The following is a 12,962-nucleotide window of genomic DNA, read 5'->3' as shown; positions in this document are numbered from 1 at the left end:
TACCAACTCAAGACCTTAATGGAGCCTGTAATGAGGTCATCCATCCCCTGGCACTGGCTACCCACAACTTTTCTTGACCGAGTATTTGAACATGGGAGTCATGGTGTCAGGGGTTGCTATTTAAACTCCTTGGAAGGGCTTAGAAGATTGGACCTCAACTAAGCAACGTGGCTACTTAGATGGTATCCAAGACATATTCAATTTCCAAGTTCTGTTGTTATATTCCTTTGTTAGGATTATGAGCAATATGAATTCTTAAACACTTTCCATTAATGGCGAGTTATCCTGGTTTAAATTTCTTAAAAAGTTCTAAGTGACTTTCTTGAAGATATTGGATTTAAAAAAAAATGTTTGATAGGTTAAAAATGGTCAAATATTGGCAATTTCTTATGGTTAAGGTCCACATTTGCAGTCTGGCATCCAGACATGGCCTTTGTGATCTTTGGAACAGAAATACTAGAAAATTCAGGACTTCCCTGGTGGCACAGTGGTTAAGACTCTGCGCTCCCAATGCAGGGGGTCAGGTTCAATCCCTGGTCAGGGAACTAGATCCCACATGCATGCCGCAACTAAGAGTTCACATGCCACAACTGAGGAGCCAGTGAGCCACAACTAAGGAGCCCGCCTGCTGCAACTAAGACCAGGCACAACCAAATAAATAAATAAATGAATAAAATAAATATTAAAAAAAAAATACTAGAAAATCTGTCACATGTGACAGTGAAGATCTTTAGGGGATCTACAAGCACCTAAGTCAATGAGAACCTATTAATATGGGTAAACTGAGGAAGATGGGAGACGGCCACAGACAATGCTCATTGAAAGCTGACCACTGAGGAGGTCAGACTGCCTGCCAGACCCAAAGGCATCCACAGAGCATCAGGGGAAACAGCTTCGTGGGACACGCATGCTTCTACACATACCTGTGGGACACCCAGCCAGTCGTCTGCCTGCTGCATGGCTTCTCGTGCATTATCCACAGGCTTTCGTGGATCCCAGGATTCCCAGTCTGGGCACAGACCTGTTAACATCACACAAAAGATGCTGTTAGTATTAACAGACTGAAGAGGTTAAAGGAAACCAGGTGCCTAAACTAAACTCACTCAGTCTCTTGAGAGAACAGTTTCTTTGAAAACTCTTAGTGAACTGTATGCTTTATGGGCCAAAAGTATCACAGATATGAGTGGGCCAAAAGTATCACAGATATGAGTATGCCAAGGTAGAAACTATTCTGCCTGAGCTGAGACTTCTTCCGGCTGTTATCTTCTTGCATTCAGATAGGAATTTATCCATTCCTTAAGGGTGTGGTGTAAATAAATGAACAAACAAAGCCTGTAAAACCACTTGGGCCTGGTACCTTTTTGCAGGAGAGATTTTTTGGACACATCACACTCACACTTCTGTGCTCTGGTCACCAAATGTGTGGGGTTGACATCAGCTGTGTGTCCTATGATTTAACTTAATTCTGACAGTATCTACCTGGAAACAGCATCAGAACCCACAGGCTAAGGGCTCAGTCCCACAAGACTCCCCCAACTCCAACTTCAGAGCCCAATCACAAGTCCAGGTTTGTCACCTGGGCTTCTGACCAACCAGCTACTAATCAGAGGTTCCTACAACCCCCTCCTCAGGTTGGACTGTTTCCTAGAGTGGCTCACAGATCTCAGGAAAACAGTTTACTTACTGGGTCACTGGTTTATTATAAAAGGATTTTACTAAATGGAAGAGATGCATAGGGCAAGGTGTGAGAAGGGGCAAGGAGCTTCCATGTCCTTTCAGGCACACCACCGCCCCCAGGACCACCACATGCTCACCAACTGGAAGCTCCCCAAACCCCGTAGCTCAGGGGTTTTTATGGAGGCTTCATTACACAGGCTGGACTGATTAAATCACCTGCCATTAGTGGTTAACTCAACCTCTATCCCCTTTCCCCTTCCTGGAGGTCAGGGGACAGGGGAGAAAGTTCCAACCCTCTAATCACTGATTGGTTCCCCCGACGTCCAGGCCCCATCCTTTGGGGCATTCCAAAAGTCACCTCATTAACAAACTCAGGCATGGCTGAACGACACCACTACCACAGCTCTTTTCGCTTAGTAAATTCCAAGGGTTTTAGGAGCTCTGTGCCAGGAAAGGGGACAAAGACCAAACACATATTTCGTATTATAAGTTACAATATCACAATCCCAATCCTGGATGTATCTAAAAGACTGAACTAGCATCCTGTGTACTTACAACATTCATTTGCTCAAAGGCCTAAACCTAGATTTATCTCAAAAACCTTTGTAACCACAAGAAGTATAGGGCTGGAGTAAAAATCCCCAGGTTTAAACTGGAAAGAGGCACCCTAAAATGTGTCTTTGCATGGAAGCAAGAAAGAGGGCACTGGGAAATGAACTAATGCTGAGCTTTGAGTTACTTCTGGATGACACCAGCTTACAGACTCTCAAGGAAGCCTGGGGCCTAGGGCCAGCCCTCCTTCCCTATCCAGTTGACACCAGCTAGTTGAGAGTGTTGAGAACCACTAGCTTACTTAATATCAATGTGCTCAGCATATACAGAGCAATCAGTAAATGGAAAATATGATTATTAGGGCAGATTTTTTATTAAAAACAATTTTGGAGGTGCACATAAACACAGGCTCTGGTTTTTCTGCTGAGAGTGTATCAGCAAACTCTACCCATCAATCTAAACCCTTCAGTGAGGATAATTACTACCTTGGTGTACATTCAACCACTCAGAAAAGAGGAGCCCATCGAGGGTGGAAAAGGCTCCAACTGGATCCTGACCAAGCACTATTTCACAGCAATGCAGAAAGAAAAGGGCGGAGAAAGTCATATATAGTCAACCCAGTGGTTGACAAAGACGGGTACTTTCCACTCAATAAAAGTTTTTAGATTTTCATGCCAAACCACCTAATAGGGCACATGCTGAAGCCAATGGGAAACTAGGCACCAACTGTGGTAAGAGGGAGAAGAAGCAGGACTTGGGGTCTGGAAGCCAAACTCAAGTCCTGCTCCGAGCATGAAGGCCTTCATTCAGAATTTGGGTAAATAATTCAATGCTCAAACAAGTCTATGGATGGACCTAGAAGACCTGCCATCAGAAAGGCAAACGGAGGCATTTTCAGTTCCTTTAGTTATCTTACAATGGGCTAAAAACCAAGAGAAATACACCAATCACAGCAAACCTAGCTTTCCCACCAAAAACCAAGAGGTTTAGGGGTCCACATATCCGACCCCTCCGGAAGGGATGGCTCAGGCAGCCATGGGCACTTACCTGGAGCACAGCTGTCTACCAGGGCTCCCAGGGCTTTGCCATCTTGCCAGTTCTGGTTAAAGTTGGTGATGGGCAAGTAGGGGATCTTGTTCTGAATCCACCCCAGCAGCCTCTGCTTTGGCGTCTGCTTCTTGGCGTCGTCGTCCCCTTCATCCTCCCACACAGGCATGGAGATGGAGTAGTGGAGGATCAGCGTCCACACCAGGCCCAAGATGAGCTTCAGGTTCCCATCCACGATGGCTTTGCTGTCTGAGCAGAGAGACACAGGCCTGGTCAAGCCTCTGGGTTGCACAGGTGTGAATCACACACTTTGTAAGAAAGTAAATGGAGTCCTCAACTGTTTGTTAGAGAACCACACTGAGCTATATGAGAGTGAAGGGATGCAATGCTGGCATTTGCTTCAAAATACGTAAGGATGCGAAGAGATGAAATAAGATTCCAAAACGTTGTTAACCAGTGTCATTGGATTATAAGTCCATGAAAACGCATTATTCCACTGTCTCTATTTTTACATGCGTTTGAAATTTTCCATAATAAAAAGAGTTTTTTTTTTAATTTCAAGAAGTCGTTTCAGAAATATAGACAATAACAAGAGGTGGCTGCATTCCAGAGATAACCACCTGTTAACCTGGCAGTATACTGTCTACCAGATTGTGTGCACACATATGTGTAAGTGTTTGCTGCCGGAATTTATATTATACTATAAATTATTGTATATTATTATTATTGTATATTATACAATAATATAATTTGTATTATACTATATGATCAGTCTTGAAATCTTTCTTTTCACTAATCACTATGTCCTAGATATCTTTTCCCTATAAAAAGCTGTTTCTGTTTACACCCCCATCTACATGTTTAAGAGGTCATTTTCTCTCAGATCTCACAAATACTGGGTGTTATCAATCATTTTCATCTCACTTCTCTGACAAGTTAGTCATTCATAAAAGAAGACTGTTAGTTAGCTTAACTAACAGTTAAGCCAATCTAATTGGGCAAAGTGTTGCCAGGAGGATAAGTGACTGGCCAAAGGCATGGCCCCTTTTCTAGTCGTCCCCCAGCCTAACAGGACATGCCCTGCCACTGGCCAGCCCCTTCTGGAACTCTCGCTGCCACTGGTTTCTACTTCCCACTCCCCTTGGCTTCCCTGTGGCTCTCTGTCCTGTTTCCAACCTCCATCTACACCCATCAAAATTCAAACATTATCTCCAAGATATCTGTCTTTCTGTCTGTCTCTCCATTTCCTACACCCTTTCCCCACCAAACAACCTTTGTTACAACCCCCCCCATTCTGCCAGGACCCCAAGGTGAAAATGTCAGAATCACCTTAGACTCCTCCTCCAAAGCCCTGGCACAGTTCCCACAATTCTCTCCCTACCTCTTGGCAAATCCTTTTCTACACTCTCCCCCAAAATATGTGGCCCTTCCTCCCCTCTCTGCTTCCTCAACAGCCATGAAGCTCCATCATTGTTCACATAACCCGAGAACCATCCTTCTAGTCAGGTACCCCTGCGCTTCCCAATTCACCAATGGTCCCTGCTGCCCAGAGTTAAACTCTTTAGACATGTAGCGCCTTGAGAGACCTACACAACCTCCACCCGGCCTGCTTTTCCACCCTTCTCACTGCCACCCACCACACTCCACATTCCAGACTCCCCACTCCTGGAGCACATCTTGCTATGAACCCCCTGGACTTCTCCACCTCTTCTGTATTCCCTATGATGACAAGGCCCTTCACCCCATCCTCCTGCAGGACAAACCTCACATCATCATTCAAGGGCCAGATCTAACAGATGGTGTCCTTCACTCCCACCAGCCTCTGTGTAACCACACCGGGGTCCTCTCATGAAAACAACCATTCATTCCTCAGCCTCCCCCCCACCCCACTCCAGGGCTGCGAGCTCCTGCTGGGGAGTAACTGAGCCTTCTTCATCCTGCAGCTCCCCACGCCCTGTCCCTCCCTCCCACCCACCCACCCACCGCAAGCCACCTGAATGTTGGTTAAACACACGTCAAACTGCACTTAATGAAACCCAGCTACAACCACATGAAAAATAAACTCACATGCCGTTAAGGAGTAAATGGCATGCCATTCAATACTGAAAGGGTGGGGCTTTTTTTTTTTAAATCAACCTGTTTACTGTTATGTCCTCTTATAAGAAAAAAAAACCCTCCTAAAAGCTCACACCCAAACCCACAGAAATCAAAGGTAATTTCACAGTTGCAGGTCAGTCATAACAAAACTTGATCACGTAAAACTGGACAGCGTAAAGATTATCACGAACTGGCCGGTCAGACACACTAAATTCGAGCAATCCTCATTCAAAGTTAAGGCGCCCAGGGATTTTCTACATAATGAACTGTATAACTAACTTGTAAGCAGGACTGTCTGCATAACTCACGGGGCCCAGTGACAAATGAAAATACAGGATTCCTTGTCCAAAAAGTATTAAGAATTTCAAGACGGCAACAGCAGAGCATTAAACCAAGCACACAGAACCCCCCTGAGCACAGGGCTCTGTATAGCTGCCCAGGTCGTGCAACCATGAAGCCAGCACTGCTTCTGAGGTCCTGTGGTCAAAGGAGTAGTGATGTACACGAAACACTGAACCCCTGCACAGAATACAGGTACCCAAGGAATTCATTCTGCTAGACCAGCTGACAGTCCTTGACCGTGCCTGAAATTTTAGGATTAGATGTCCTGTTACGAGTGTGTCTTTAAAGTGCTATTGATTACTGAGTTACTTCCTACCGCTGGTTAAAAAAATTCCACGTCAAACCATTTTCCATGCCAGTTTCCTTTTTTCAGCCTAAGGGGAGAAGAGCAGTCTTCAGAAGGGTATGGGGAGATGGGGGGAGAAGCAGAGCGTGTGCATGCTTATTGCTAATCCGGGTAAGGGGTGGACCTGGCCACGTCTGGTCTTGCACCAGGCAGAATCTAAACAGGTCAGAGTCTCACCCAGCCACAGGCATCAGTCTGCAAAGCTCAAACTTCCCTGAGTTATGTTTTAAATGCTTTTCGAAGGGAAGCTTGCAGATTTCGTCCATAAATCAAAACGTGAAACCAGTTTGCTCTATTTTTACCCAGCTTACACATGTTGGTTTAAAGGAATGAGACATGAATCTTTTTCAAAAAGATTTGGGGGAAATATGACCCAGTAAATGTCTGAGCCAAATTTATGAAACATACAATGCCCAGAACTTCTGTTTCCAATGAATTCAAGGTGGGTGTCCAAATGGGAAAGCCCCCATTAAGGTCTCATTGGGATAAATGATACTTTCATTCTGCTATTCTAAGAAGCTGTCCTCATTCCAAAAGTGATTTTGACAGGTGAAAGTTCAAATGCTTCACCAAGCTCTTGGAACAATAAAAAGATGGCGACTTGCCCAAAAGGCCTCCCCATTCCCACCCATATGAAGTAGGAGGCTCCCCGAGCCTTGAAAGTGAAATGCTACACAGCATCACAATGTCCATGTGTAACCATCACAGGAGACTACAGAATTTGCAGCCGTGAGCGTGCTCTGTGATGTTTACGTCGAGTGTAAACATGGAGCAGAGACGGAAGGAGGAAAAGGCCAGGTCAGCTGGAAGCCTCTCGGCAGGATTCCACCTCCTGAGTTACTGAGAGCCTCTTTCAGGAATAAAATAAGCCAACGCCCACCATGCCTGCCCGACCTCCTAGAATCTGCTTAGATTGTCAGTGGGCTGGAATCTGGCCACAAGCTTCTCCTCCCCAAATTCAACCAATCACAGTCCCCATGTAACTGGTCCTGGCTCCAGACAACACTGGCCCTCAAACCACACACACCTTCTGGAACTACTTAAAATTAGCCCAAGTTGCATACAAGTGAGGGCAATGGCTTTCCGCCCCCACCCCGCCCCCGCCAATAGCTAGAAAGTTAATTCAAGCTATTACAAATTCTAGGATGGGGTGTTTTCACATCATTTCAGCACATGAGTTTCCCAGTCCTGTTAAGCAGCATTCTGGAATGGGTGCAAGTATGGGGGTGGAAACCAGCTGCTTCTGGGCAATCTTCAGCAGCATCTTAGAAACATCTCCTTTGTGGACAAGTTTCCCGCCAGGTAAGAGAGATGGTGATCTTTTACCTCTCCCTACTTTTACCAGGAGGGCTGGACCCACGCAACCATCGGCGCTCCTACTCCGTTCATGGGGTCAACCTTCTCTCCTGGCTGTTGCCAGGGTGTCAGGGGTTGGGGGCCTGGGAGAAGAAGCCTGGGGGGACACCATCCCTCATTTTTGCTCTCCTGGCTAAGGACAGCAGGTCATACTGCAGCTGGCTGCTGGGTCAGAAGCAGCCAACATGTGGCTGCAGGAATCCAGGAGAGGTAGGAGTTTCAGGAAAACTTCCAGTGTGCTTGGGGACAAGCCACCAAGGCCATACTCTGCACTATGACTTGGCTGCCTGGGGGACAGGCTGCCACACACCCTGCTCCCTGTCCTCTCTCTGTTACCCTCTGAGAGGCAGTGTGGCAGACTGGTCGCAAGAACGGACTCTGAAACCGGCAGCTCAACTAGGTGTGCCGCTTTACAATCTGCTCATCCTCACTGAGCCTCATTTCTCCTTGTTTACCAAATGGGAATATTCATAGACATCTCCTTCACAGGGCTGCTGTAAGCAGTAGGTGGGCTAGGAAATCCTAATAGCCAAGCACACTGCCTGGCACACAGCAGGCGCTTAATTACCCCCTTCCCTCCCTTTCTCATTCACCTAATATCTGAGTACCTGCCATGTGCCACTCTTTCCTAGAACCAGAAGCCCAGAAGCTTTATTCCCAGTTTGTACGCAAGCAGGAAACAAAAGGTGAGAAAGTACCTTGTGAATTAATGGGAGGATAAAATGTTCAATATGTCACTTCTCTGAATCAAGCAATTCATTCCAGAGGTTAGGCCTGAGACCCCCAGAGAGGAACAAAGAACTGCCCAGGAGCAAAACTACTGATAATTTATCAGGACCCTCCTGAAAGAGAATATGGTACAAAGAGCAGCCCACGTGAGCCAAGGGTCTGGCCCTCCTTGACTTCCAAGCTTCACCTTGCCCCAGGCTCATCCTTGATCCCTGGCCTCAGCCCACTTGGCCCAGAACTCTCTCCCCAGCTGGCTAATGCCTCTTCTACATCCAACTCTGCAAAACTAGAACAGGTCCCCTATTAAGTGCCCCTTCGAGGCTGTGTACCCTCCTTCTTTCAGTGTAACTACAGCTGTGCTTAAATAATCACCTATCGGGAATTCCCCAGTGGCCCAGTGGTTAGGACTCAGCGCTTTCACTGCCGTAGCCTGGGTTCAGTCCACGGTCCGGGAACTAAGATCCCGCAAGCCAAGTGGCACGGCCAGAAAAAAAACTTTAAATAATCACCTGTCATGTCTGCCTCCTCTGCTCAAGGTGTCAGCTGCACAAAGGCAGAAACGGACCACTGAGCTTCCCGCTGATCCCGCAGCCTGGACACCTGGCTGTTTGGTGGGCAGGCTGGCACAGGCACACGTCCCTGCCTGCTGAGCTCCAGTGCTCTATGAGGGGCGGTGCTGCCTGTGTAGAGTGTATGCAAAAAGTACACGCACAGCCCTTTCCGACAGGGTTTAAACTGCTCCAGACTGTGGTCACCTCCGCACCCCCAGCAGGCAACACAGCACGTGGCACAGAGGGCAGGCGGGAGAGGGGAGGTCATTAAGGTGCAGGTATGGGCTCCGCGCCACCACACTGGCTGTAGGACCCTGGCCAAGCCATCCAACCCCTGGGCGCCTATAAGTCGAGGATAATGTTGGAACACGAGCACAGGGCTGCTGGGAAGACTAAGTACGATAACACATCTCCAGCACTCAGACCCCCACTCAGTCAGTTTTTGTTAAATGCTGGTATTGTTACTATCATTCTTACCACCAGTGACTTCAACATGCTTTTGTCAACATTGAGACAACAAGACAAGGCAGAAGAAGGTTAAAACGAAAGCTTAGCAGTGACAGGTGGTGACCTGCAAGTTTGCGCTGGGGCTTCCCGTCAGCATCGATTGTTTGCAGCGTCCCGTGCAGAGGCTGCCCCAAGGTAACCCCGCACTGCAGCGCTCACATCACCTGGCCCAGCACCACGCGGGCAGCCCGGTGCTCACTGACATCCCAGGTCGGCTTGGCAGTTTCCCTCCGTCCTGCCTCCTTTCCCAAGCTGAACAAACTATGGCTGAACTGTCAGCCAAGAGGGCACCCTGAACTGAAAGGAGACAGTTTACCACTTTCCTCAGTTTCTCAGTCAAAACCAAGCCCAGGGACTTCCCTGGTGGCGTAGTGGTTAAGAATCCACCTGCCAATGCAGGGGACACAGGATTGAGCCCTGGTCCGGGAAGATCCCACATGCCGTGGAGCAACTAAGCCCGTGTACCACAACTACGGAGCCTGCGTGCCACAACTACTGAAGCCCACGTGCCTAGAGCCCGTGCTCTGCAATAAGAGAAGCCACTGCAATGAGAAGCCCGTGCACCGCAACGAAGGGTAGCCCCTGCTCACAGCAGCTAGAGAAAGCCCGTGTGCAACAATGAAGACCCACCGCAGCCAAAAATAAATAAATAAATAAATAAATAAATAAATTTTATTTAAACAAAAAACCAAAAACCAAGCCTAGGGGCTTCCCTGGTGGCGCAGTGGTTGAGAATCCGCCTACCAATGAGGGGGACACGGGTTCGAGCCCTGGTCCGGGAAGATCCCACATGCCATGGAGCAACTAAGCCCGTGCGCCACAACTACTGAGACTGCGCTCTAGAGCTCACAAGTCACAACTACTGAGCCCGCGTGCCGCAACTACTGAAGCCCGCATGCCTAGAGCCCGTGCTCCACAACGAGAGAAGCCACTGCAATGGGAAGCCCGTGCACTGCAACGAAGAGTAGACCCCGCTCGCCGCAACTAGAGAAAGCCCGCGCCGCGCAGCAACCAAGACCCAACACAGCCAAAAATAAATAAATAAAATAAATAAGTTTATAAAAAAAAAAAAAACAAGCCCAGATGTCACTTGTTCCCGAGGTCATGCAGAAGACCATCTCAGTCGGCTGCCCAGAACGGAACTCACATTTCTGGGGGTGCAACAGTCCTTGCATCCACACAGCAGAGGATGAACTGTGCACGTTGACCCCTTGGCAGGATGAAGGGGGCCAGGCTGACTTCTCCACACATACCCCTGCCCCTACCCCTCCGGCTCAGGGCTTCTCTCCAGGGCCTGGAACCAACAAAGGGCTAAAGAGGACAAGACAGACTTTTCTAACCAGGTGACTCACACCTCTAATGACTAAAGGATACCATGGTAAAGTCTACTCTCTAGCCACTAAAACCCCACCTCCCCTTCTCCCAGGCATGTGGCTTCCTGCAAGATGGCCCCGCAGTCTCCCCAGTTCGGTGGTACGGTTGCCTCACCAGTGGATAGCAGAAGGAAGTGTGCCACCACGTGGCCTTGGGCAGTGGGTGGGCCTCCTCTGAGCACTCTCCCCACAACAGCCAGCCAGAGTGCCTGGCACTGCAGTCACTGAGCTGTGATCGGTCCTAAAAGAGGCCAGGCAAGGTGATGGAAGGAACCTGGGTCCCAGAATAGGGCGCCCCGCCAACCTGAAGCCTGAAAAAAGCCACTGTATTTTTCTAAAAATCTCTTCATTACGCCAGTTTAACCATAATAAGAGGATGTTCTGGGCCTTGAAGACCTTAAGTCACATGGGCCTATTCTTATTTCTATCAGTAAGATAAAATACAGACCACAATAAAATAAGGGTGGATCGGGGCACTGAGGTCAGCTGGATTTCCGATTCTTGTCTTTGCTCATGAACTACTCAAGGATGACAAAAAAACTGTCTGAATTGACAAATTTTACATATTGCTATGTCAGGGTTCAGTTAAGAGAGTTCATTTGGAAGGCCTTTTCATGTTAGTAATTTTTCAAGAGTTGATACAATAGACCAAGGGTGGCAAGTGGTGTTGGCACATGAGGTGAAACTCTTTCACTGGGTTGAGAAAGATTCTGAGGCCCTATCTGGTTTCAGCAAGGAAGACTGCTGAAATGGATTACCAATGCCTGCCATAAACAAGGCAGGGGGAATAGAGAGGCTCAGATTACTGTGCAGATTAGCAATGCCTGCCCTGGGCACAGCTTCAGGAATGGTGGCTGAGATTTCTTTGCAAGAGAATGGAGTAAGCATTCCCAAATCCCTGATTTGAGATTTCGTTTATAGGTCCATAACACGTTCCTTATGCATAACCTCAGACTTCAAATTTTCTGCTTTGCCACCTATTCCTTCTATTCTCTCTCATTTGCCGGACTTTTGCCAAGAATAATTAGAACAAATTATTTCATAAATATCTTATTTTTATTTTGGTACAGAGTTTTTGGTGGACTTTCAGACCATAGATACTGTGATGATGCCCTGTTTCGTAATTTATCCCAAACACCTATTTCTGGTTAAGAGGTATCCTTTATTTAAAAGTTGCATTTACGGGAATTCCCTGGCAATCCAGTGGTTAAGACTCCATGCTTCCACTGTGTGTGGTGGGGGAGGGCCGGGGTGGGGGGCGGGGGCCAAGTTCGATCCCTGGTTGGGGAACTAAGATCCCACAAGCTTCACAGTGTGGCCCAAAAAAAAAAAAAAAGTTGCATTTGCATCACCCAGTAGGCTTTCTTTTCAATGCCACTTTTGAAAAGTTACCACTATTGAGAATTCCTTTATATCCAGCAACGAAGTCTGCTGAACTAAATGAGACAGGTATAGTAAAGGGCCTAGGAGATAGTCTCTTCCCACTTACTATTAGTGGGAAATCCTTGAAAAGTAAGAAAAAGGAATCTAACCTTGTTAGATAGGTTAAAGAAAGAAGGAAAAAAGAGGGACTTCGCTGGTGGCACAGTGGTTGAGAATCCGCCTGCCAATGCAGGGGACATGGGTTCTACCCCTGATCCGGGAAGATCCCACATGCCGCGGAGCAACTAAGCCCGTGCGCCACAACTACTAAGCCCGTGCGCCTAGAGCCTGTGCTCCGCAACAAAGAGAAGCCACCGCAACGAGAAGCCCGCGCGCCGCAATGAAGAGTAGCCTCCGCTCGCCGCAACTAGAGAAAGCCCGCACGCAGCAACAAAGACCCAGCGCAGCCAAAAAGTAATTCATTAATTAGTTAATTAATTAATTAATTAATAGAAGGAAGAAAGAAAGGTGCACCAAAATGTATCTAAACTAGGTTTTTTGACCCCAAAGCTGCAGGTCCCTGCACTAACTGGTTGCACTGCTGCCTCACGGTTCTCCTGGGCGACCAGCAGGCCAAGGGCCCCAGGGATTCCGGAGCTTGACCTGTGAGTCAAGGAGCCCAGAGTCCAGCCACTGGGAGGCGCGGGTAAACCCCAGCATGAGCTCCCGAGGCCTCAGCATGGAGGCGTCTGTCCCTCACTCACAGCTTCCAGCCACAACGCTCTGAGAACATGTCCAGCTGAAATAATAAACGCTGGCTGTGAATGGAGGGCCTCGTCACCTTTTAACTCCAGCTCGGTCTGTCCTGTGGCGAGGCCACCCCACCTGAAACACAGCTCACTGTCCGTGCTGTGCACACATGCACAGCCCACTGGGAAGCCCACAAGGAAAGGAGCAAGGGCAGGAGGAACCACGACTGGGAAAGACTCCTAAGCACCTCCTCTCCTGACATCAACAGCAGCC

The 12,962-nt window shown here is 48.0% G+C and overlaps 1 protein-coding gene across 6 annotated transcripts in view; it reads right to left on the bottom strand.

The window, feature by feature from the left end:
- FLNB (filamin B) overlaps nucleotides 1-12,962 on the bottom strand; it is a 139,558-nt gene that overhangs the window by 78,862 nt on the left and 47,734 nt on the right. For all 6 annotated transcript variants that reach the window (XM_036870396.1, XM_036870397.1, XM_036870398.1 and 3 more), the window contains exons 2-3: nucleotides 3,277-3,525; nucleotides 924-1,021 (exon numbers count right to left, since the gene is read on the bottom strand). In XM_036870396.1, the coding sequence (XP_036726291.1) occupies nucleotides 924-1,021; nucleotides 3,277-3,525 (347 nt within the window). The remainder of the gene's footprint in view (nucleotides 1-923; nucleotides 1,022-3,276; nucleotides 3,526-12,962) is intronic.

The sequence above is a fragment of the Balaenoptera musculus genome, chromosome 11 (genome assembly GCF_009873245.2).
Source record: "Balaenoptera musculus isolate JJ_BM4_2016_0621 chromosome 11, mBalMus1.pri.v3, whole genome shotgun sequence".
In the NCBI taxonomy this organism is placed as follows: Eukaryota; Metazoa; Chordata; class Mammalia; order Artiodactyla; family Balaenopteridae; genus Balaenoptera; species Balaenoptera musculus.
Note: the sequence above shows the minus strand (reverse complement) of the source record. Positions and strands in the feature narration are given on the sequence as shown.